Source organism: Pristis pectinata, chromosome 14, assembly GCF_009764475.1.
Source record: "Pristis pectinata isolate sPriPec2 chromosome 14, sPriPec2.1.pri, whole genome shotgun sequence".
Lineage (NCBI taxonomy): Eukaryota > Metazoa > Chordata > Chondrichthyes > Rhinopristiformes > Pristidae > Pristis > Pristis pectinata.
Genome location: NC_067418.1, coordinates 28,978,216 through 29,005,323, shown reverse-complemented (window position 1 = coordinate 29,005,323; position 27,108 = coordinate 28,978,216). Strand labels below are relative to the sequence as shown.

The following is a 27,108-nucleotide window of genomic DNA, read 5'->3' as shown; positions in this document are numbered from 1 at the left end:
ACAAGTCCTGTGAACTGTTGAAGTTAAAATAGAACTTTTTGGCTGCAATGAGCAAAGGTATGTTTGGAGAAACAGTTGCAGAATCTTTTACTCGCTTAGTAAAGTAACAGAAATTTTGACCAGTTCACAGTAACAGAAATTTTGACCAGGGGTGCCCAAACTTTTGCATGCCACTGTACAACAAACCTGAGGTTAGACTTGGATTTACCATCTGGATATTGAAATGTCTAAGCCAATTCCTCCATCTCATCACTCCTTAGCTTATTTTGCTAAATTTCCAGGATAATTTGTCTTTCGGCATATGCTGCACCTTCACAATGTAGTGAGTCCACTGCATGTGGGTGGTGCTCAGACTAACAAAGTCCTGTGAGCAGGTGAACAAGCCAGTGAGAAATTGACAGCAGGACCAGCGATGTAGTAAGCTGGCAGTGAGAGGGTCCCTCACAATAAAATCGTCCCTGTACAGACGTCATATCATCTCCAATGCACGTTAGCCCTGGGATGGCTGCGGTGGGGAAGAGGCAGTCACTGACCTCTTTGCAGACTGTAGACTTGCTAAGTGGGTGTGGAGCAGGATGCAAGGGTCCATGTCCCGGTTCATCCCAAGCAGCTGCATAACAGAGGACTCTAATCTACAGGCTGTTTCCAGGGTCACGCACCAAAACCAATGTCAAGTGCAGCTGGACGGTCATCAACTCGGTGAAGGACGCCCTTTGGTCTGCCCGAAACTTGTTGGTCTTCTAGCACAGTGAGATGTCCATAAGGGAATGCTGCCGACTAGCACATTCCAGGGTGCAGGAGTATGTGCAGAGGGACGCACTGCAGTTCAGTGCAGCCAACGCTAAGGCTCTGTGGGGAAGGACCACAGTCTAGGCTCCTTCCGCTACCGCACACGGAGGGGCTGAGTCAGGTGAGGAAGCCCCTCGAACAATGAAAGGGTGTATCACCCCGGGGGGGGGGGGGGGGGGGGGGGGCACATGAGTGGTTATGGCGCTATGTTTTTTTTCTCATGTTTCTTATATTTTTTCTTTTAAAAAGTTTACAGGACTGAATGCAATGACCATGAATGTAAAAGTTTTGCACTGTTTCTTCCTTTTTATATATTTTTTTTATTATGAATAAAGTCTATTACTGAATTTTTTTAAAAAGCAACAATGTAGTAAGGATTATGCCAGATAGAAATTCCAGCTGGTGTCCTGGATATATCACAGCTTGACTTTCACTATTTGATGGAAAATAACTGTAAAGTAACTAAGCCTAATTGACTTCTATACAGTATTAACCTCTGTTAGTACTGTATAGAAATACAGAGGAAATACTCCTCTTTAATACCCAATAACAAATGCACACTTGGCTCAATGTTCAAATCTCAAATGCTGCATTTACTGCCCTTACCTGGCAACATGTTAATATTGACACAATCAGCTTCTCACAGGCCTGAGTTCTTTTTTTGGGGGGGTGGGGGGAGGACAATGATAGGATGCCGTTGAAAATCTACTGGGATTCTGGTGGTCTTCAATGGTGCAGGGCTTTATTTTGTGAGAATCGCATATTAAAGTCAGATATAAATCTGTGGTGCTGCCTGCTTTCTGCACAGTGATTTGTGGGAGGTATGATACAATTAATCCCAATTTTAAGCAGCATTGAGTAAATCGTTGTGTTTTCTGTAAATTCGGCTGCTTAACACCTCTGAATACTATTCAAAACTTGTTAGTTTCATCTCCCTATTGATTTGTAGGCTTGCTATGTGTGAGATGTAGCTTGTATTTAAACTTAGTGAATGCAGAAAATGTTAAATAAGGAATTTTGGATAATATATGAGGAGTTATTTCTAAGCTTAGTTTTTCAAAATGACAGTATTATGTGGTATCCTAACCAGTCGCATGCAAATTTGGGTTATGATTTCCTAAATAAACAAATCTTTGTGACATTCATTTGATTCTAATTATTGTTGGTGTTGTGATCGATTTGTCACATTTGTGATTTCTACTATGCCACAATGGGGCAGGGGATGGTGGGAGAATGGTGAAGGTGATGTTAAAAATCTCGCTCGTGAGGAAAATATAGTAGGGATTAAATTCATATACAGTAGGGCTTGGACAGGAGGCAAGAATTCTTTTCAGTGCCATATATTAGTCAAAGCAGCATAAAAGATTGCAGAATTTTAAGCATAAATCATACTGAGCACAGTTTCAGCTTCTGTGACTCTGCATGAGCTTTTAAAAACATTACCATTGAAACCACCCTATATCTAGATCAATTTAGTCATTACAAGTTTCCACTAATTGTGCCTATTGGGTGCCTTTGAAGGGCTCAGGGTTTTGTATATGATTTTTCTAATTTACAAAGTGACTGCACAATATAATTAGGAAATAGCTCTATATATACTTTAAAATTCTTTTTCAATTATTTTAAATTGTATTTCCCACAGATGGTGGAGTCATTTGTGTTAAACCCATTATCAGCTGTAAAATAAAATTGCACCAGATTTTCTCTCAATTGCATTAAGGAATACACATTTTTAAAATGAAAATGTTTTCTAAAACACTGTCATATTGTAACAGCTCATGGTATATTTTATATTTAGTAGTATTGCAGAATTTGAGAGGAAACCTGCGAAAATAGTCTTCTGAAAATTGACATTATCTTTAGCACAATTGTTTGTGGAATACTAGTTGGTATCCAAGGTGGAAAATCAAGGCAAACCAACAGGCTTGAGCAATTTGGTGGTCTCAAAGTATAAGTGGTGAAATATCATGTTGCTGTTTCACCTGTTTTCCCTTATCCTCCTGGTTAAATGGTCTTCCAGACCCCTCATGCTCAAACCCTGAACCTATACCTTTCTTCGGAACTTTGGATATGAGCCTTCCTTCCCCTTCAGCATTGCATCTCCTCCATAGGCCAGCTTGGTGAGACTGCCCTGGCTTTATTTCACTCTGTTAAAATGTAGCCAGGGCAATCTCAACAACAGCATTTCTTCCCACTTCCAGGGTCCTTCAAGTATTCATCTTTAGCTCCTCCCTTACTCTGAACGACATACTGCCACTTGTCAACATCGTGACTAAATATGGGGTCATCTTCTAAAGGTACATCAAGCTCCACCTGTGTACCAATGATTTTGACCTACCACTTGCCTGATGCCGCAGCTTCATCCAATTAAGCATGAGGAAGACTGAATCCATTGTTTCCAGCCTCTGCTATTGCCCACTCTTATCATTAATTCCATTCCCTCCTCAGGTTGAACCAGAGGATTTTCAGTCATGACATCTCTTCACCTTATGCTTAGAAATGACATGCTTGTCTTGGTCCCGAACTCATCCTCACATTCATCCAAGTCACTGTCACCTCCAGATTTGCCCACTTCAGTTCTCTCTGGGTCAGATTGGCCCTCCTATCCTATATAAAATGAATCTCATCCATAAACTCTAGTTCCAACTCAATGCTACAAACTCAATGATTCTTGGCTCTTCTGCACCTTTCCACCTCTCCCAGTCTTTGTCCCAGCTGGGAGATACCAAAGTTCTCCATTCTGGGATTCTCTGCCTAAACCCCGATGTTTACCTTCTGATGATCCTCCCTCTCTCCCTTCAGACCCTTCAGAACTACCTTTGCAGCTCTTTTCAGACTGAGCAAAAACTTGTAAAGCATCTTTTCTGGTTCAATGAGCATTTTTATCTAATGATATCTTCCTGAAGTGCCATTTGTAAACTTTTCAGCATTGTTTAAATACAAATTGTTAATGGTAATCTCTTCTACAGCACCTTACAAAAATATTTCAAAATATCTCATCCTGAGAGCAGAAAATTCCAACCAGATTAATACTGGCAATAATATATATGGTTCAGTATTTGGAATGCAGGCCAAGTATTGATGCATCTCATGTGTATCCGGAATAATAAGTGTTTTTATTTACATGTTTAACCTATAGCTTCAGAATAAATGGATGCCTAGAAATTCATCTTTAGTTTGTGGCTCAAATTGTAAAACATAGTAGCATGAGTGCATTGGACCCTGCCTCTGAATTTCATTCAATAACTTTTATGGAAAGACTTTCAAAGGCAAAGGCAGAATGCAATGTATTGTTGTTACACTTTGGCATGTTTAATGCTGTCAAACTGAAGTAATTTCTAGACAGCAAGGCATTGACAATTTGTGTTTCTTTCAAAATATTCTTTCAGTGCCTTCTGATCTTAAGGAATAATGTCTGAAATACTTGCTCTTTATCTAGAACCTATTAAAACTGTTCCACCATTTCACTTTTTCTCTGAATGACTTCCCTCTGCTTTATGTGCATCTTTTTCTTTTGCTCCTTATCTCTCTCTGTTTTCTCTAAATATTTCCATGCAGCAGTGCAAGAGGCCGAACATGAGGATGTAAAGGTTGTAACAGATGTGCAAGTTCCAAAACCTGCTAAAAAATCAAAGTCCTCAGCTGCAGGCTCACAATCTGCCAGCCTCAAGAAGGAAAAAAGGGGTAAACAGAAAGGTCAGCTTGCTGCGCTGGTATTAAAGGACAACTGCATGCAGACCACTTGTCTTCATGTTGAGAAGCATGCCTGATTGTTATATAGAAACAGACTAGAGTAGTATTTTAATTTGATGTTGTCTACAATTGTGGAGTAGGTAATAATTAAAAATTGCTGTTAATGCACACATTTAGAACTATACAATCCTTTAAGTTTCAGGAAAGGATTTTTGGAATATGATGCAAGGATATATATTGATACAGAAAGGGAGGAGGGCACATGCATGATGGAATTTGTTTGGGGGCATGAATAAGTTGTGATTTGTGAAATATTGTGCACTGTTACAATGCTAAAAGAAATGAAGCTGTAGCTATACAGAGTTGTAATATTTGCATTTGCTATATTACAAATGCAATTGTATCAATTGATTGCCTGCTTTTGCAATGATTTTATCTGTTGTACATTTGGTAAAACCTATTTTGGACCTGGTAATAATGGCTTAGTTTTAGGTTTTGCAAAATGGGGAAAGGATCGGGAAAATATATGTTGTTCTTCTTGATGGTTTTTACTCAGTGATAAAGTTTTGGAATAACATTCTAGATGACATAGGGTCAAGATAAAATAATTAGCTTCAGTTGGTATGAAGACCAGAGTTTGTAATTCAACAATTAAAGCACTTAAGAATGAACTTTGACAGGCTATATGACATTTTTCACTTTTGACATTTCTTACGTTCTTTATAATATCATGTTTCTAATTATTATCTGAAACCTTGCCTCTGTGGGACATGACTTCAACTGCCTTTGAGTCTTGCCCAGTGGAGGAGTATGTTTTTTGCCCCAAATGTATTTTTATAACATAATCCCTACATGGATTATTATACCCTTCAATGCCACTCTAAGTAGAACATTTCGCCAATCTCATCTGCTGTAACCAGAACCTCCCCATCAACAGCCTGATGTGTGAAAGCGTGCTGTTCCAGGTTAGTTTGTGCTTCCTTGAATGGCAGCTCTGATAAAGTGGCAGCTATAGTATTCTGTATTGAGGTGTCGTATTCTGTGAGCTCATCATATTGTGAGGGCAAAAGAGACCAGTGTTGTTGGGAAATAGCCATCATCAGGATGGCTGACTTTGGGCCAAGTATGCTGGGTAGTGGCTTACGGATGTTGACTTGGGTGACAGATCATCTGAAAAAGAATTTATAGAAAAAAGTAACTCCCCCAACATGATGGCTGGGGCCTCCTTCTCAATTTGTGCATATCTTTGTTTACTGGAGCTGAGCAAATGTAATTAGCAGTTTGTTGCGAGACCATCACATGTGCTGTTGTAGATGAAGATGCCACTTGGAGACTAGAGCTGTATATGTTATGAACCCCTATTTGATCGATGTACATACATAGGAAAGAGCTCTGATGAGAATCTTTTTACTAATTAGAACACATAGTGTATTCACACAGCGATTCATAATCAGTCAGACATTGATATCACCACTTCTGATTTTACTAGTGGACAGATAAAGATCTGTCCCATTGTCCTGCACGTGGGCCTGAGACAGAGCTCCATCCCTTCATTCTGTCTCAGTGGTACAAGATACTTTTATTTTCACACATGCTGTAACTATGTCACCAGCCCATTCACTTATTCTCAGTCTTTCCAATTACTATACCTTGCCCATCTGACTACTCCTCCTATACTGTCAGATTCCTATTCACAGCCCATTCACCTATTGACTCTCATCCTTATCAATGATTTTTCTCCATAAACCTCTAATGCGAATTACCATTCTTATGTTGACTGATACCTTTAATCCTCTCAGATCTGTGCAGGTTTGATGGGTTTCCTACTTTGGCCAAGCATTCCAAGATGCTCCATAGCCAGAGATTATTAAGAGTTAAGACTGGGATTGTTACTGTTTGCCTGCAAGTACAATTTACAAGAATCAGAGAAACACTTAGAAGACGGTATTTTATGGATCATCTGTTTCCAGTGTCTCCACTACTAAACCACATATATGGAGTACTTCTGTACATAATATAAAATGGTCAGAGTACTTATTTCCAAATGGCTAACTTGTTTTCCAGGAGAACAACAACTGAATTGTGCCCTTGCTCTAATGTGCTTATTAACAATGAAGCTTTGATTTAAGGATGAAATACATTGGGCCTTTGTTCTGCAGTACATGGAGTGAACTATTAACAAATCACATTCAAAATGAATGGTTTGACTTGGGTAGTGGGTGTGTGGATGTGGGTGTGTGGATGTAGGGAGTGGGGGAAATCCAGCAGTGAATATGCCCAGAAGGGTTCAGGGCAGTTTTTGAATCAAAATTCTGAATAGTTTAAATGCTTTAGGAACTGGCAGCCATGGATGGCTTTCGTTCCTTCTCTTTTTCTTCTGAGTGCATAACATTTGATTTTTGTGAATTATATTTCCCATCAGATGATGTTCATTTTGAGAAAGGTTGTTATCTGTTTATGCTTCTACAATTTAAAGGGGCTAACGGTATGTATTGAGTGCTACATAAAGATTGTTACTCAGGTTAGGGCTTATGGGATCCAAGTAAGGGTTTTATTTGCAATGGGATGCCTGTGATTAGTAGTGTTTCACAGGGATCAGTGCGGTGAGCTTGCCACTTGTAATATACATGAAGTATTTGGACGGGAATGTAGGGGGCACGATCAGAAAATTTGCAAATGACACAAAGATTGGTGGAGTTATTGCGAGTATGGATGGTAGTCTTAGGCCGCAGGGAGATGGTGATGTATTGGTGAAACAGGCTGAGAAATGGCGGATGGAGTTTAATCCTGATAAATATGAGGTGATGCATTTTGAGAGTAATAATGAAGCTAGGACCTGCACAATGAAAAGTAAGATTCTAGCAAGTATTGAGGAACAGAAAACCTTGGAGTGCAAGTCCAAAGATCCTTGGTGGTAACAGTGTAGGCAGACCACTTGATTAAGAAGGCATATGGGATACTGGCCTTTGTTAGTCAGGGCATTGAATGCAAGAGCAGGGAGGTCATGCCCCAACTTTATTAAACATGGGTCAAACCTCAGCTGGAGGACTGCGTGCAGTTCTGGCCACCACATTATAGGAAGGATATGATAGTACTGGAGAGGGTACAGAGGAGATTCACCAGGATGTTGCCTGGGATGGAGTGTTTCAGTTATGAGAAGAGACTGGAGAGGCTGGGTTTGTTTTCCCTGGGGTGGAGGAGCTTCAGAGCAGACGGGATTGAGCTATGCAAAATTATGAGGGGTATAGATAGGATAGATTGCAGGAAACCTTTCCCTTTATCAGAGATGAATAAAACTAGAGAACATAGATTTAGGGTAAGGGATAAGAGATTTAGAGGGGATCTGAGGGGGACCTTTTTCACCCAGAGAATGGCAAGTACCTGGAATGCACTGCCAGAAAGAGTGATGGAAGCAATTAAGAAGTGTCTAGACCAGCACTTGAATTGCCCAGGCAGAGAGAGCTATGGGCCAAGTGCTGGAAGATGAGATTAATATGGATGGGTGCCCACTGGTTGGTATGCACCTTGTGAGCCAAATAGTTTGCTTCCATGCAGTGTGAGTCTATGACTCTATGACAGTTTGTGATGACTTCACTGAGCCATAGGTGGATACACCATGTGGGAGCATCAATGCTTGTTTGAGACCATAGTGACAAAGAAACAGCCTCTGCTGAGGTGTCACTATTGCTGCACCTGCAGCTGGCTGAGTCCCAGACCCTATTCTGGTTGAAACTTCCTTGCATTCTTGGACACCATCTCTTTTTTAACAGCAACCCCACTTGCATTACTGAAAGTGACCTCAAGTATACATGAAGAGTCCACCTGAATATCCTAGTCAGGTAGTCCACAGACCAGCCTGTCCTTAACAATTGCTCCAGCAACATGGCTAAATTGCTAATAGAAACTTACTGACATAGAAAATAGGATTGGGAGAAGGCCATTTGATCCATTGAACTTAATTTGCCATTCAGTACCATTGGTATTGGTATTGGTTTATTATTGTCACTTGTACCGAGGTACAGTGAAAAACTTGTCTTGCATACCGATTGTACAGGTCAATTCATTACACAGTGCAGTTACACTGAGTTAGTACAGAGTTCATTGATGTAGTACAGGTAAAAACAATAACAGTACAGAGTAAAGTGTCACAGCTACAGAGAAAGTACAGTGCAATAAGGTGCAAGGTCACAACAAAGTAGATCATGAGGTCATAGTCCATCTCATCGTATAAGGGAACCGTTCAATAGTCTTATCGCAGTGGGGTATAAGCTGTCCTTAAGTCTGGTGGTACGTGCCCTCAGGCTCCTGTATCTTCTACCTGATGGAAGAGGAGAGAAGAGAGAATGTCCCGGGTGGGTGGGGTCTTTGATTATGCTGGCTGCTTCACCAAGACAACAAGAGGTAAAGACAGAGTCTAAGGAGGGGAGGCTGGTGTCTGTGATGCGCTGGGCTGTGTCCACAACTCTCTGCAGTTTCTTGCGGTCCTGGGCAGAGCAGTTGCTGTACCAAGCCATGACACATCCAGATAAGATGCTTTCTATGGTGTATCGGTAAAAGTTGGTGAGAGTCAAAGGGGACAAACTAAATTTCTTTAGCCTCCTGAGAAAGTAGAGGCACTGGTGAGCTTTCTTGGCCGTGGCATCTATGTGATTTGACCAGGACAGGCTGTTGGTGATGTTCACTCCCAGGAACTTGAAGCTCTCAACCCTCTCGACCTCAGCACCATTGATGTAGACAGGTGCATGTACATTGCCCCCTTTCCTGAAGTCAATGACCAGCTCTTTTGTTTCGTTGACATTGAGGGAAAGGCTGTTGTCATGACACCATTCCACTAAGCTCTCTCTATCTCCTTCTGGTACTCCAACTCATTGCTATTTGAGATACGGCCTACAACGGTGGTATCATCTGCAAACTTGAAGATGGAGTTAGAGCAGAATCTGGCCACACAGTCATGAGTGTATAAGGAGTAGAGTAGAGGGCTGAGGATGCAGCCTTGTGGGGCACCAGTGTTGAGAATAATTGTGCCGGAGGTATTGCTGCCTATCCTCACTAATTGCAGCCTGTTGGTTAGAAAATCAAGGATTCATTTGTAGAGGGAGGTGTTGAGTCCTAGGTCTTGGAGTTTGGTCACAAGCTTGCTTGGGATTATTGTATTGCAGGCAGAGCTGTAGTCAATAAACAATAGTCTAACGTAGGCGTCTTTACTGTCCAGGTGCTCCAGAGCTGAGTGTAGGGCCAGCTCTGGAGTACCATCAAGTCTGAGCAAATCAATACCATGTACCTGCTCTTTTGCTTTACCCCTTGACGCATCCAGAAATTTGTTCATCTCCTTCTCAAACATTTTCAGTGATTTGGCCTCTACAGTTCTCCATAGCAGCAAATCTCACAGGTTCACCACCATGCAAGTGAAGGCATCTCAGCCCGAAATCTCTTGCTCTGTAACCCAAGGTTGTGACCCTTTATCTGGACACTCAGCCAGGCTAAACACCTGTCCATCAAGCCCTGTCAGAATAGTCAAGTGAATATTTCAATTGGATCCCCTCTGATATTTCCCAAATACTAGTGAATCCAAACCCAGCCTGCCTAGATTCTCCTTGCACAACAGTCCTGCCATCCCAGGGATCAATCAGGTGAACCTTTCTGCACACCCTCTTTGACAAATATATTATTTCTTAGCTCGGGAGACCAAAACTGCACATAGTACTCCAAGTCCAGTGAAGAGAACCTGTAGTCAACAGAACACCACAGGGGAAAAGGGGCTACGTTGCAGCCACTCATCAGGCGAGCCTCTGGGGTTTCAAGGAACAGACTACAACTATTGTCTTTGTTAAGTGCTGCTTCTTTGTTCTGGATACAACTAATAAATCTGTTGTGGTTTGTTGTAATCCTGAACAAGTCTCTTGAGTTAGTTTAGATTAAATCTTGAAAGTAAAATTTAATGATGATTTCACAAATCTTACAGGACTGTAGTTTAAATTAACTCAAGGGACTTGTTTGTGACTACAATAAACCACTATGTGTATACTGGTATAAGCACAACAGATTTATAAGGCAAGTTGTCTCCAGTACAAAGAAGCTGTTCCCTGAAAGTTGGAGGTATGCTGTTTGAGTGACTGCTGTTCCCCCTGTTCTGTTCACTGCGGGATCTCTTCCCTCTGGCCACCCATCCCTCTCTCCACCCATCCCTCTCTCCTGAGTGCATACCTTTATATTAGTTGTCTTTGATCCAGTATGCCATCAACAGCCTCCTTAGCTACTTCATTCCTGGTTGTTTCAAAACGACATTTGGTATTTTATGCATTATGAGCCGTGTTTCTCTTTTTGGAGGACTGAGCTTTTCCTTATCATCCTGTTTGCTCACTTGCAGACAGCTACTCCTTAGACACTCATGCTAATCGTTTCCCATTCTGCTTCAAATGTTTTTTGTTTCAGTGAAACAGCTCTCTGGACATTTCAAACCTTGCTTTTTAGAATTATGTACTTGTTCTGTTTCTGGTTATCTGTCTGCTTTAAACAAACCATCATAGTCTAAATTAGTGCCCTGACCTTTATAGTCTGTGGATTTGGATGTAAAGCTGTTCCAGCACATTCTTTGTAGATTTCATTTTTTTTTGTCTTAATTGATCACGGTGTTTTATTTCTCAACCTTACACTATATTAATGCATGTTGTGTTTTCTTTATCAATTTTTACTACACTGTTCCACTACAACAATTTTAAACATTTTAAAATAGGTTCATGCTTTTAAAACATTTAATTATTTCTTTAAATTAACTCTTACAGTGGTAGATGCTTAGTGCCTCATGTTCTATCATATTTACCAAATTTTGCAACATATCCCATTTGTGCCATTTCTACATTCTTTATCTGCTACTTCTGGCTTCTATTTTACCACAATTTAGTTAAGTTGCAGACTCCCCAGTCTCGCTGTCACAATACACACCGTCACAGTGGGGACCAATTTTGCTACTAGTGTAAAGAACTGTATTCTTATATTGGTATTTTGGAGTACATCAACTCAGGAGTACCAGTGTGTTTATTGTAGCAGCTAACATTCAATTGAACCAGAACATGGTGCAATCTTGCAGGAGTTAAACGTGATGTAGTTTAAGATAATCATTTATTCTTCATACGAATATACATATAGCAAATGAAATGTTTCCGCTCCCCTACTCCACAAAGGTGGTGCAAAATTTTCAGTTTAACGTATATGCTCTCAAAAAGCTAATTAAGTTCAGAAAGATTTAATTTCCTTGCTCATTATTTCCAGCAGAGAGAGAATTAATTACATTTTTACCCCACATTTGCCCAACAGAAAATGACAATTTAATTAATTTTGCAGTCTTAATCTTTGCTATACTAATTTTTGTTTTGACTAATTCTGCCTGACAGATGTTATCATCAATATATAAATTGGGAACGATGACTCTGAGTGAATTTAAAAGAGAAGATAAGAATTATCTTTTCTCTTTCAATTACTTGCAAATGTCACAGATTTTTTTTTGTTTAGGTTTATAGGTGAAAAGTAGGTTCTAAAATTCAAAAGATTCTTTTGAATTTTGGAAGGTGCCATGTTTTCTGATGACCGATGAAATAAATCCCCAATGTTGATTGGGGATCAAAAATGTTGATAATAAATAAGAAACTTTTTTATTATTATCCCATGCCCTCCCTTCTTCCAACCAACTTCCCCTCAAAACATGAAAAGTTAAAAGGATTTAACCAATAACACCCTTTTATAAAAGAATATTCAGTTCGGCATTATTGTTTGGCTTTCATTATTTTCAGCTATGTTTTGGGATCACATTACACAATTCAGACCCACTTCCAATAAGAAACACAACCTACGTGCCTTGAATGCGATGTAAAAATATTGGTTTTATTGAGATGCCATTTGTTGTACTTGAGCTCCAGTTGTACCCAAACCATGTACTGCAGGAAAATAAGTATTTTCCTCATTGTTAACTCAAAATACATCTGAAAGGAAAGGTAAACATTGGGGTTTATTTCATCGGTCATCAGAAAACATGGCACCTTCCAAAATTCAAAAGAATCTTTTGAATTTTAGAACCTACTTTTAACCTATAAATCTAAAAAAAAATCTGTGACATTTGCAAGTAATTGAAAGAGAAAAGTAAAATAATGAATACAAGTTACACCTGCACTGGTAATTCAGGAGAGAATAGGGTGGTGAGTTTTGTAAACCAAGTTACTTCCATCAACTCGACAGGGCCACTGGTTGGGAAAAAGTACTAAAGGCTGCAACTCACCAAAAGATGAAAGTTATTTTGGGCAGAGACTTTGGAGAAACATTGCATCCTTTGGTCTTTAGGAGTTGCTGCATAAGTGGTAACACAACTATGTGGTTGGCTATCACTTGCAAATCAATGCAGCTGCACAGGCTTCCCATACTGGGTTCCAAAAGATGAAAAATCTTGTCGATATTAGAGGAATGTGTTTTTCATGTGTTATATACTTCTTTACATCCTAAGCTTAGTTTTTCAGCCTTGGTGTAGCGGTAACACTTTGCTTCTGAGTCAGAGGGTTACAGGTTTAAATATCACTTCAGGGACTTAATCTAGGCTGACATTTCAATGCAGTACAGAGCAAGTGGTGCACTTTCAGATAAGGATGTAAGAATGACATGACACTCTTTGCAAAAGAGCAGGAGATTCTCACTGGCGGTTTGACCAAGATATTTAAGTATGAAGGCTCCTCAGTTTTTAAACATATCTAAATGGTTCAAAAACCATGGATACAGCTCATTAGACCAATGAAAACATTATGCACACATCATGGACAAAAGCTCATGATATTCTGCATAATGTTTTGTTGCCATCTGGATATTATTTGAATATAAACCCTTTCTATTCATGAAGGACATTAGCTTGATATTCAGACCCTTATGCCTAACCAGGGATCACTTGAGCAAAAATGGCTTTCCTTTGAAAATTACCTGCTCCAACCAAATGAAGCTCCTTTTCACAAGAGAAAAGCTGGAGTGTTATCCCTTGTAAATCCAATCTGTATCAACTGTTTGAGGTGTTTATCCATGATTGACTGTTTATAATTGCAAATGGCAACCGTCAGGCCTTTGGAGTGAAAAGGGAGAAAAGTTCCATGTTGTGGTAAGCTTTGCTGAGTACCAAACATTATTAGTTGATGTCCACAGATGACAGTACACCATATGGCATCATTCTCTACCACAGTATACAGCAATAGTGGGTTCCTTCTGATGCGTCAAAGTATTTATGTAAGAATTACTCAGTGTTGTTCACTGAATGTCTTATTAGTTATTTTAACTGCAATTGTTTGCTTTTTTTAAAACTAAAACATAATTGAAATTAAATTCCAAGTTGAGATACGGCTCTCATTATGCAGAGCTTTCAATGTATTTTTGGTGATGATTGAAGAAGGAAATTGTACAGAATTCTAGTTACTCCCATAGAATTGTATGATGGTATCCAACTATTCCCATTCCCCTGCTCTTCTCCCACATTACTCCAATCATGCCACTAAATGAAGGTCTGGATCCCTCTCCTGAATGTAAATTTATATCAGTGGTCTTGACCCCAGTCAATGCAAAGCCTGCGACTATTTGCTCCATAAACATGTGTTCCAGAAGTTTATCCTTCATTAGCAGCATGGAAACATAATCTGTTGAAGACTTCAAAAAGATGCAGCCAGTTAAAGGGGACTTATAACTGTAGAAACACTTGATGGAGGGGTTTCAGTTCAGGCAATGGACAAAAGCAGCAAAGTTTTAAAATCTCTGTGGACGTGTGTTGGCCAGAGTCAGGGTAAGAGTAAGGGTTGTTTCATTAGCAGTTTGAGCTGGATGTTCCATCGAAGGAGGTAAGATAATGCTAAACAGAACTGTTCCTGACCTCAGGAGATTTCTGTAAGTATTCTTATCTCCTGATTTCCAACAGTTCTTTTTTTCAGAAAAATACCACTGTCCATGCAACCAAACAAGGTCCACGCTGCCCACACTGATGATCGACCAAATACTTCCAGAGACACAGCCAGTATCATTGCCAGACCCTGCATTCCATACATTTCCTCAACAACCATCGTGGTCTTTCCTGCATTAGGAGCAGCACAAAGATCTCCTTCTGTGAGGAATTACTTTGTAATTCAGAAGGATTGTTACCATGTGTAACATAGGGCAGAAGTGAAACAAGAACATGGAAAATAGGGGAAAAAAGCAACACCACCATCCTTGATTGTTCTTTCAATATTCTCACCCTTCCTACTTCCCTGCATTTCCAAGTTCTTCGATAAATTTATAGGTTCCCTTTGTACCTCTCCTGATGTACCCCTGAGAGTCCAACAAGAAACAGACCTATATAGTCCATCCTACTTTGTCACACCATTTTGTACCTTCGATTTTGTACATCACACAGCTCGTCAGGTTGTACTAGAGAGAAAAAGACCATGTTCCAGTGAATTGTACTCTGATTGCTCTGCCTGTGTTTGTAAATTAAATATAATGATATAAATCCACGTACAAGAGACTATATTCCTTTTATAGAGGGAAAATGAATGTTATTAAATATATCTCATAAAAATATACATCTGTGTGTCCAACTCCAGTTAACTTCCCTATTACATTAGTTTGCCTAAAGATTACAATGTTAATTTTGTTATTATTGTGAACAAAAAATGCCAAATTGGATTATCTGCCTTTTATACATTTCTCCCAAATTGTTTTTCATTGATGGATATTTACAGAAATATTTAAAGACTTTAAACTGTAATTATTAAACCTTCATATCATTGAGTTCTGCAGAAAATTATTAGATAGACTCAGAAATTCAGATTCCCGCAAAACTACATCTCAGGATACATTGAGGAACAATCTCAAGAAGGAACTTTTGTCAAACCAGAGGTTTACTCACAAATATTGGCCCTGCCTTTCACTAACAATGAAAACAAATGTTAGAAATGGAGTCTTAGTTGATATAAATCAGTTTTATTTTTGTCATGTGATTTTTGCCTGGCAGTAGCAATGATTTTACAAATGTAATGGAATTTGTGTTGTTGGGGAGAAAATAGGTTAAAACAATTAGAAGGCATGTGTGGAAAGAAATGATTAAGAATAATAAGACTTTACATAGCAACAATTAACAGCACCAAGTATGAAGAGGTCTGAATTAAAAAGTTACTGGAAAACTAATGTCAGTAACACTTAACCCTCAGAAATGTTGATTAGAATCCTGTTCAATTATTTTGTTTAAAAGTATTTTTTGAATTTTTTTCTTAAATGAAATGGGATAGAATCCATTTCCTTCATCTACTCTGGATGAGTGTTTAGTTCCAGTATTAATTGTAAATTGGTTTACTATTGTTGCATGTACCAAGGTCATCACATCAGTGCATTGAGATAGTATAAGGGAAAACAATAACAGAATGCAGAGTAAAATGTTACAGTTACAGAAAAAGTGCAGTGCAGGCAGACAATAAGGTGCAAGGCCACAACGAGGTATATTGTGAGTCCATCTTATCGTACTAGGGGACCGTTCAATAGTCTCATACCAGGGGAATAGAAGCTGTCCTCGAGCCCGTTGGTACGTGCTTTCAGTGTTTTGTATCTTCTGCCTGATGGGAGGGGGGAGAAGAGAGAATGTCTAGGGTGGGTGGGGTCTCTGATTATGCTGGCTGCTTTACCAAGGCAATGAGAAGTGCAGAGTCCATGGAGGGGAGGCTGGTTTCCGTGATGTGCTGAGCTGTGCCCACAACTCTCAGGGATGGTTGATTGACAGCAGACTATCTATATAAGAAGAAATGTCATTAATTTCACATTTTCTTGGTAAAGAAATGATTAGATGTATTAAAGAATAATCTAATATCCTGAACAGTGTTCTTTTGTATCATTCGTGAAATCCACAAAATAGGCTGCAACGTCAGGCTGTTGTGATGTTATATTACCAATGCAGCAATGAAGATTAATAATCTCTGCCCTGAGGGTTGCAAAGTATATCTTTCTCCCTCGGTTTAGTCTCTGCTGCCTTTCACTGTGTAGTCTGTCTTGTAAGAAAGGAGGAGATACGCCAGTCAGTGTCATAGAGTCAGCATGAGCAATGGCCTATCATGGTTGAATAGTTAGCTCAAGCTGCAAGATGTTGGTGTGAACTTGCAGCAGTGCAATGTGTGTAGAGCTGACAGGAAACATATGGATTAAAAGTAGAAAATACTAGAAGTACTGATCTGAGCAGGTGCCATTTGTGATGAGAGAAATAAGTTGAACTTTCAGGTCAATAACATAAAAGTCATTCATTCATTTTCATTTGAACTGGGATGGATATAAGTACTGGGCACAAGTCCTGAGGGATATAGATTGTTTCTGAGTGAGAAATGTGGATGTAGTGAGGAGAGCAGTGTCTTGTGGGATATGGTATTCAAAGATACAATCATTTACCTTGAAAACTCATGTGAGGCCATTACACTTCTCCTGGCAGTCATCCAGGTCCCAGGGGATACACTCCTGGAGTTGACCTTCATTGGCTACTTAGTACTACTTTTCATCATGACTCTAAGGAGCTGCCCATCTTTCGTGAGGAACCAACTACCCCTGTCCTCACCTCCTCCTTTCTGTCACTTCCATTGTGACCTCCTGTGCAGCACCAACAAGACTGGAAGCCTTTTCACTCACATGGTCAGATGACAATTCCTCTCAGGGCAAATTAAACTTCAGAACATTCCCAGGATTTCCTATCGGAAGCATTGTCAATAGAAGCAACTCTGGCCCGTATTTCCACCAACAGCACTGATTGTTAGTCATAGTCAGTGTCATGCAGCACAGGAACAGGCCATACGGCCCACCATGTTTATGCTGCCCTTCTACCCCTCCACACTAATTCCATCTGCCCGCATCGTTTTCTGCTTCACCCGGCCGTGTCCACGCTCTCGCCACATTTCGCGGTCCACCTCCAGTCACCCCGCTCTCGCTGCTTCAGCCTACGGCCGGTTACTGTCACACGTCCCTTTGGTTGGTCGCCCCCTTCGCTCTGTCCATCGCTGCTCCTGGTTCACCCTACACGGTCCGCATCTATCCTGACGTTTCCCTTCCAGGTCCGCCTGAGCCCCACCCCGCCTTCTCCCTTCCAGGTCCGCCTGAGTACCGCCCTCTCCCTGCCCGGTCCCTCGTAGTTCACTCTCGCTTCGCTCTGCCCTCGCAGCTCGTTCATGCTTCACCCCACCTGGTGCGCTGGCTCGTCTCCCCGCACCTCTTCGCATTTTGCTTCACTTCCAATCATTTCGCTCTCCCTGCTTCACCCGGCGGCCAATTACTGTTGCGCATTCCTCGCTTTGTTGCCCTTTCACTCTGTCCATCTGTTCACCCTACTTGGTCTGCTGAGCCTTCACCCTTCCAGGTCCGCTCGTGTTCCACCCTTCCTGTTAGAAGCATTGTCAACAGAGACAACTCTGGCCCATATTTCCACCAACAGCACTGATTGCTAGTCATAGTCAGTGTCATACAGCACAGGAACAGGCCATACGGCCCACCATGTTTATGCTGCCCTTTTACCCCACTACACTAATTCCATTTGCCCGCATCGTTTTCTACTTCACCCGGCCGTGTCCACGCTCTCACCACATTTCGCGGTCCACTTCCAGTCACCCCGCTCTCGCTGCTTCAGCCTACGGCCCATTACTGTCACACGTCCCTTGGTTAATCGCCCCCTTCGCTCTGTCCATCGCTGCTCCTGGTTCACCCTACATAGTCCGCATCGATCCTGACGTTTTCCTTCCAGGTCCGCCTGAGCCCCACCCCGCCTTCTCCCTTCCAGGTCCGCCTGAGTACCGCCCTCTCCCTGCCCGGTCCCTCGTAGTTCACTCTCGCTTCGTTCTGCCCTCTCAGCTCGTTCGTGCTTCACCCCATCTGTTGCGCTGGCTCGTCGCCCCGCATCTCTTCGCATTTCGCGGTCCACTTCCAATCACCCCGCTCTCGCTGCTTCAGTCTACGAACGATTACCGTTACACATCCCTTAGTTAGTCGCCCCCTTCGCTCTGTCCAGCCCTGCTCCTGGTTCATCCTACATGGACTGCATCAATCCTGATGTTTCCCTCCAGGTCCGCCTGGCCCCCCCTTCCCCCTTTCAGGTCCGCACGTGTTCCACCCTTCCTGTTGGAAGCATTGTCAATAGAAGCAACTCTGGGCCATATTTCCACCAACAGCACTGATTGTTAGTCATAGTGTCATATGGCACAGGAACAGGCCATACGGCCCACCATGTTTATGCTGCCCTTGTACCCCTCCACACTAATTCCATTTGCCCGCATTGTTTTCTGTTTCACCCGGCCGTGTCCACGCTCTCCCCACGTTGCCCGGACAACCTCCAATCACCACACTCTCGCTGCTTCAGCCTACGGCTCATTACTGTTAGTCGCTCGGTCCATCCCTGCTCCTGGTTCACCCTACACAGTCCGCATTTATCCTGACGTTTCCCTTCCAGGTCCGCCCGAATCCCACCTCGCCTTCTCCCTTCCAGGCCCCTCGTAATTCACTCTCGCTTCGCTCGGCCTTCTCAGCGTGTTCATACCTGGTGCGCTGGCTCGTCGCCCCGCACCTCTTCGCATTTCGCGATGCACTTCCAGTCACCCCGCTCTGTCCAGCCCTGCTCCTGGTTCACCCTACACGGTCCGCATCTATCCTGACGTTTCCCTTGCAGGTCCGCACCCAATTTGCAGGTCCCCTCAGGATCCTGCTTTTCCCTGCCGTCCGCTGTCTCTGTGCCCTCGTAGTTCACTCTCGCTTCGCTCGGCCTTCTCAGCGTGTTCATGCTTCACACCCCCCCCCCCCCCCCCCCCCCCCGGTGCGCTGGCCCGTCGCCCTGCACCTCTTGGCATTTCGCGGTCCACCTCCAGTCACCCCGCTGTCGCTGTTTCAGCCTACGGCCGGTTACTATTACACGTCCCTTGGTTGGTCGCCCCCTTCGCTCTGTCCAGCCCTGCTCCTGGTTCACCCTACACGGTCCGCTAGGCCATCGCCCTTTCCGGTCCGCCTGAGCTTCACCCTGCCTTCTCCCGCCAGCTTCAGGGAACCAGAGCTGCTGGTGCTGGTACAGATGGCCACTTTTTTTTTGCCATCAACTTGAGTTCTCAAACCTGTCCCCCGATACACCAGGAAATCATTAATATTGAGCTGCTGAGAAAAGGCACAACTCCCTGTGAAATATTCACTGTGATTTCAAAATGGTTATGCAATCATTATTCAATGCTGATCGGTTGCTCCAGATATTGTGGGCTATCTTACAGTGTAACTTAAATTTCTGCGGGATCTGTGAGAACTACGGGCCTTTCTACAGAATCATTTGTCCAACATAAAGCCGCATTAATGCACATGCCAATCATTTTGAGTTAAGAGGCAGAGTTTCAACATGCACTTCTGTGTTAATATTTCAGAAAAGAAAACCAGTTCTTTTCACTGATGAGGATTGTCATCAATGAGTCAATCTAGTTGCTGAAAGAGATGGACAGGAAGGCTTATTCAATCGTTGAGCAATGACCTTTCCCTGTTCTCCTTTGCAAAGAAATTTGAGACAATAGTTTTCTTTCAATCTTTTATGAACAGATAGATGCAGCATATATTAAAAAATCACTTCTTTAAAGAAACTGTTTGTTTTATTTGAATCTTTATTTCTGACGATTAATTACGTTTGCTTTTTTCACTGATTAGAATGTTTCCTAATGTGACTGCATTGACTGATTTGCTTTTATATTATTGCCTACACTTGGAGATGACTGAATTTACCAAAGTTTGTAATGGAAGGATTTACAAAAGAGGTTGCATTGATGATGAGTTTTACTTAATTTTTTTGAAGAATTATGTAGAAATTTATTCCTGTGAGGGAGAGTGCAGACTGCTGACCTATTTCATAGTGGCAGTGTCCATTTATATTCTGCAACTTTGAAAGCTCATTTATGTAGAGGTAATTTGTCACCATACAGTAACCAGACAGAAAGCTATAATAGAGCAGCCAACATCCACAATTGAGAAGTAATATTAATAATCTACCACCACAATAGTCTGCAAGAACCAGACTGAAAGCAGTCGTATCCATTTAAGAGCACAAAATTTAATGTCTCTGCCAGTTCCTCAAAACTGTTCTGGTGCACTTGCATTGCTTTTCTAAATAGCTGCAATATGCAATTATTACTGCGTGTTATGATTTTCATTTCAAGTACTATAAGCTAAACCTTTCTGACAGGCTCAAAAGAGCAACCGGTTTATTTTCTACATTTCATTCTTTCATATTTTCTTGTAACAGAGAAGAAAGCTATTCTGCCGAGTAAGTCTTCGCTACCTCACAGAGCAATTATTGGCCAAATTCAAGAGATTGCTAGATAGGCATGTGGAGGAATTTTAAATAGAGGGATATGTGGGAGGAAGGGGTTAGATAGTCTTAGGTGAGGTTTAAAGGTCAGCACAACATTGTGGGCCGAAGGGCCTGTATTGTGCTGTACTGTTTCATGTTCTAATCCCATGTCCCTCAGGTATTTCCCAGTAACCTATTCTCTCTCACGTGCTCATAATTTTGAATAATCAGTCAGTGTTAATCAAAGAATATTATACAAAGGCCTAGAAACTTACCATTATAATCAGTAAAACTATTTTCAATCACAATGTCTACTAAGGTTTTACAAAGTGAAAATCATCCAAGTGTACAGCAGCTGAATTAAAACCTAAAATGATGTAAAGACAAGTTACTGTTTTGGGATAGCTATTAAAAACTTCACCTGATTCTTTTCCCCTTGAAAAAGGAAGGGTTAAATCAGCATATCATGTTGACAATTGGTTTATCATAGATACAAGTAATAAAAGGTTCCAGTTTGCAAATTAATATAATAAAACTGGGGTTTCACTACCAGCTAAGGAAATCAGATTTTAAAAGTTATATTTAAGAGCATACGGTTACTTTTGCTTCCATATTTAAAATTAGTGTACCCTTTCCATGATTACTAACAGACCTTGAAAAATCAAAAATTCAGTTGGCTGCAAATATTAATCTTCTGTAGATGGTTGATGGAGCACATGATGGTGGGCAGTTGTGTGATTGGGTAGGCACAGCGTTGTGATGATGTCAAAGGAAGAAGAATGGAAGATGACCCTTGATCTTCATAATGAAATAAACCTGGAGCCTGGTATCCCTCATCCTTAATTCATTGATGCCACCACCCACGTTGGCTTTCTCATTCTGAGCTTTATCAGGGAAGCTCAGTGGCACAGTACCAGAGACCTGGGTTCAATCCTGACCTCAGCTGCTGCAAGTGTGCAGTATGTGCATTCTTGTGGGTTTCCTCCAGTGCTCTGGATTTCTCCCACATCCCAAAGGAGTGTGGGTCGGTAGGTTAATTTGCCACTGTAATTTGTCCATGGTGTGTAGGTGAGTGGTTGAATCTGGCGAGAGTTGGTGAGAAAGTGGGGAGAATTAAATAAAATGGGATTAATGTAGGATATAGTCTGGATGTGGTGGGCTATAGGGCTGCTTCTGTGCAGTACGACTCTTTCAGTGTAGTAAGTGTAAGTGGGTGCTTGATGGGCCGAAGGGCCTGCTTCCTTGCTGTATCCTCTCTGTGACTCTTTCCTTCAGTGAGAATTATCAAATGGTTTGGCGAAGCTAGATAAAGGAAAATTTCTTTTTTCTCGTTGAAGCAGTGGTGTGTTTATCTCCAATGCGCTTTCAGCTGAATTCTCCATCTCCATCTATGCCATAAGAGTTAAAAACAAACTGCTGGAGGAACTTAGTGGGTCAGGCAGCATCTCTGGAGGCAAAGGGATGGTCGGCATTTTGGGAGACCAGCAGTTTGTTTTTTGCTCCAGATTACAGCATCTGCAGTCTCTTGGGTCTCCACTGTACTCAGAGTTACCCTTGGTCAGTCTTCTGTGGAATATGTGCATGTTGAAGTGCAGTAGTCAGTTAGCAGTCATGTCATTAGATTTTAGTCTGGATTCTTCATACTTCCCTAACCTAAAACTATGAAAGCTAAGAAACAGTTTACTGTAATATTTAGTTCATCTCTTTTGACCCACCAGGAATCGATGGCCCAGCTGCCTTTCAGGATGATGTCCAGGAGGTGGGAAGTCAAGTTCAGATTCTCACTGTAGGTCAATCCAGCAATGAAGATGAGGACACAGACACAGCAGCGAGTGTGCAGCAGGCAACAAAGCAGGACCTCAGAGCAACGATGCAAAAGAAAGGTGAATTTGTTTATTTTGCTTGTCAAACAATAGGCACTGAAACCTAGATCAAGTATTTCTTATTGTTCTGAAATAAATTAACCCAATCCATTTTAGTGGGGAAACATTGTTTTGAGCTACATCAAAGGTAATTTTTATCCTGTAGTCTGAATCTAGGAAGGGGGATGAGGTTATTGATGGGAATGTGGGAAGAATAAAATGGGATTAGTGTAGACTTGGTGTTAATGGATGCCCTGTTGGTAGGTGCAGACTTGGGGAGCTGAAGGACCTGTTTCTGTGCTGCATGACTATTACTCACTAAAGAACTCCAAATAAAGTTCACTCCATCTCAGCAAGCCGCCTGCTCCCCAAAGTCAGAGAGCCACCCATTTAACTGGCATGATATTTTCATTTTTGTGGCTGTGCTGGGAGGGAGAGTGACCGTTTAATGAAGGTTAGCATGCTGCTAAAGGCACAGGGAATGTCAATTGTACATAAACTAGAAACATAAAGGGTATTTTCATACAAGAGAAAGAAAAGATGTTGTTACAGAGGCCGGTTCTGAATTCAATTCCAGTCCACAAAAGTTCCCCCACCCTCACCACATTCTACAGGGGTACCATTGAGAGTGTCCTGACCAGCTGCATCTCTGCCTGGTATGGTAACTGTAACAACTCTGACCGTAAGACCTTGCAGAGAATTGCAAGCACAGCTGGAAAGATCATTGGAGCACCTCTTCCCTCCATCCTGGATATCTACAACACACGATGCACACTCAAGGTCTGCAGAATCATAGATGACCCTTCTCATCCCTCCCACTACCTATTTGTCCCACTGCCGTCTGGCAAGCGGTACCAGAGCATCCAGGCCAGAACTACCAGACTGTGCAACAGTTTCTCCCCCCAGGCTATCAGGCTCCTGAATACCCTGGAAGCAGTTTCAGACAAATGCCGCGTCAAAAGCCCTGGTTTGCACAACAGCGTATAAGAACATTGGCTGCTGCTGAACATGTTTATACATTTAATGCAACACACTGAGTTCTGTACTTTCTTCGTCCAACTCGGTTTTGCACTAACCCTGTGCTAATTTTGTGTTCTTTATATACCGTTTTTTGCACTATTTGTACTTACACAATTCTTTTTGTCTGCATTTATCGTATGTCCTCTGTTGTGTGAGTCTGGGGGAAATGACATTTCGCTCCTCCATGTGTTTTTATAGCATATGGTTGAATGACAATAAAGTATAACTTGAATTTGAACTTAAGACCCACCAGACCATTACTCTATCCACATTACCCAACGCTGTTCTTACATAAAGGTTAGCAGGTCATTACAAGCAAAATCGGGAGCAAGTTCTGGGAACTTGTGTGTCATTCGGACATTTCAATTGTAACCAAGTTCTGAGATTTGTCAAAGACATTTCTTAAACTTTCCCTCTTATATTTGTGTTTTGAAAGTGGAGTCTTGTCTAAATCTGTCTGGGATTAAATTATTCATTTTATTTCAAGTGTTAAACAAAGGCATACATTGAAAGCTACTACAGCCTGGAATTTGTGGAAGATTTTAACTTTCTGCAGATATTGAAGGGATGATTTTTGTGATGTAGAGCTCAGTCAGAACCTGCCTCCAGCAGGGCAAAATGCTCACAGAATTGAAAGTATAAATAGTATCTCCAACTGACTCATTTCCTAAGGTCCCTGGTGTTCTCCTTTAGTTTATGCTCTCTTTTCACACACCTTGGCCCACATCTTCCTCTAGTCACCCAGCCTCAAAGCCTGTACTTATTAGTTCCTGGGCTCAAATTTCCACAAGGAAGTCACCTCCCAGATGACCAATGAAGCTCAGAGCGTTGTAGGGCATTTCCAATCAACACTGACAGGCTCCATGCCAGGATTTACTTTCAGACCCCAGGTTTACCAGCTGTCAAAAACTGACAAGGTGATTTTATCACAAATTTCCCAATCCATCCAGTAAGTCCCCAATCTCCATTACAATATTCATTGATTGGAAATATGTAGCCCACACAAATGTGACACTGCACAATCAAATATCTGATTGCTGCTATTTATTCCAACCCAACAACTATTTCTACAGTATCCGAATTCCCCCATCTTCCCCCCACCCCATCACAGGTTCAGACAAATGCCGTGACTTCTCAGCTCACCTGCTCCTCCAGCGAGCGTCTCGGATTACCCTGGCATTTAGGAGGCACAGGCCATTCAGGATTTCCACTCCTGTTTACTAATATGACTATTTATGTCTCTCACCATAAAATCTTTTACCATTGTTATATTTTTACCCTTTTTGGGCAATCTATTGCTCCATTGTTAAAAGGAAATATGTTCCACAGGTCTGATTTCATGAGACTGTGCTGTAGGTGCAGAACTTTGAGCTTTAGATTGAGCTCCTCGGGATGTTCTAACCAGGAGAAAACTCCTTTTTGGATTCTTCATGTACCAGGAGTGCAAATTCATGAAACCTGCCTTCAAAACATTTGCATCTTTGAGACTAATCTCACTCCCAACAGCTGTTTGACCTTGAGCCATAGAAGTGTTCAATTTTAGCAGTGTAGGTGCAAGTTTTAAATATGGACTATATAGATGATCATGGAAGTTGGCCGTTAACAGATTCCCTTTCCCTCAAGCAGGCATTTCCAGTAGCATGAACTTTGATGAGGAAGAGGACGAAGAAGATGAAGTTAGCTCCAGCTCTTCCCAAGTGAATTGTAATACCAGGCCAGGCTCGGCTTCAAGTAAAAAATCCAATAAGGTGGGACGGGAAAAAAATGTCACTGTTGTTCAATATTTATTATGTGGAAAAGTGAAAGGTCCAGGGAGCAGAATATTAATCTTCCCATCTCCAAGCTCTGCATTACTTTGATAGCATGTTTTTCCCCGCCTTGTTATCATTTACAACTAAAGGCCTTTCCTTCCAGTAGAAAGTTTTTGGGGTGTGAAACCATTTAATTTCTTCCTTTCTGATCGCTGTGGAACATGACAGGATGATAGTTTGTTCTGCACATTAAATGTAAGGATCCTGGTTGAAATGAATTTGATTGCCAGAGATTGACAGTGGGGAATTGCCTCGTATTCAACATAAATTATGAGCCAAACTCAGCAAAGTTGCTGGTGTGGGAACTGCAATTGGTGCAGTCACTCAATAAAATGTACCCCGAGTGTTTCTGCCATGTCTTTCATCTCTCAGCTGGACAGTGTTTAACATGCATCTGTCTGATTCTGCTCTGTTATTGAAATGTCAGATTGTCTCAAATGTTTTCATTACAAAAAGATTCCCATTTCTTAACTTTATCCACTTGAAAATGAAGTAAATCCAAGATTCATTATGAATTTGTTGGCTAAAACCAACCTCTTCATTTTCTGTGACTTACATCAGTCTTTGTTCCATTATAAGTGAAGGGCATGGATTGACTATCTTAAATCCACTCTTCACCACACTAAAACTCCAAGAGAAATAGAGCAGCACCAATCACCATATGTAGGTTTTCTGACCTCATTAATGCCTTTGACTGTATTGACTGAGAGGGACATCCTCCTCAAATTTGGCTGCCTGGAAATATCTCTCTCCATATTATATTTGATATTAGGAACAAATGGGTCCCCAACAGGTCCAGTGTCAATCCAGACATGAAGTAAACTAGGCTACGAAGTTCCTCTGACACTTTTTTCAACTTTTCTCATGGCAATGCTGTACCTCACCTCTAACAGGCTTCCTGCTGGACTTGATAAAACCTAAAGGTTTAGGGAAACTATTATACATTTGTCACCTCCACTCCAGAACCAAGATCACCCCAACCTCAGTACTTGAACTGTGGTAGGCAACAGATACTTGCATATGCATTTGTTTGGAACCAATCTCCACTTTGTCATTGATTTGGTCACCGTAACCTAGAAGAGGATGGGTCTAAACATCTGCAACCTGTCCTCTACCAACCTGTCCCCACCGCTTCATACGGTGCTCCACCAACAAAGATCCACAGTAAGATCCTGGAAAATGTGGACTATTTCCCATATCACGGGTAATACCTCTCAGCAAAGGCGGACATCAATGATGAAATTTACCATTGCCTTCAGTGCACAAGCACTGCCTGTGGTCGTCTGAGGAAAAGAGTGGTTGATGATCAAGATCTTAGATCTGGTGCAAAGCTTGTGGTCTGCTAGGCAGCAGTGACCCCTGCTCTCCTATCTGCTTCTGAGGCTTAGGCTACTTACTGTAGGAACCTCAAAGCACTGGGGAGATACCCACCAATGTCGTCTGTACAAAATCCTCCAAATCCACTGACAGAATAAATGAATTAATGTCTGTGTGCTCTGCAACATCTCCAGCACTAAGGCCCTAATTATACCAGGTCCAATCTGTTGGGAAGGCCATCTTAGCCGTATGCCCAGCATAACGAACAGAGAGACTGTGGTTTTCTGTAGAACAT

At 41.6% G+C, this 27,108-nt stretch overlaps 1 protein-coding gene across 4 annotated transcripts in view; it reads left to right on the top strand.

The window, feature by feature from the left end:
* tub (TUB bipartite transcription factor) overlaps positions 1-27,108 on the top strand; it is a 265,736-nt gene that overhangs the window by 216,651 nt on the left and 21,977 nt on the right. For all 4 annotated transcript variants that reach the window (XM_052029520.1, XM_052029521.1, XM_052029519.1 and 1 more), the window contains 2 exons: positions 22,522-22,686; positions 25,312-25,433. In XM_052029520.1, the coding sequence (XP_051885480.1) occupies positions 22,522-22,686; positions 25,312-25,433 (287 nt within the window). The remainder of the gene's footprint in view (positions 1-22,521; positions 22,687-25,311; positions 25,434-27,108) is intronic.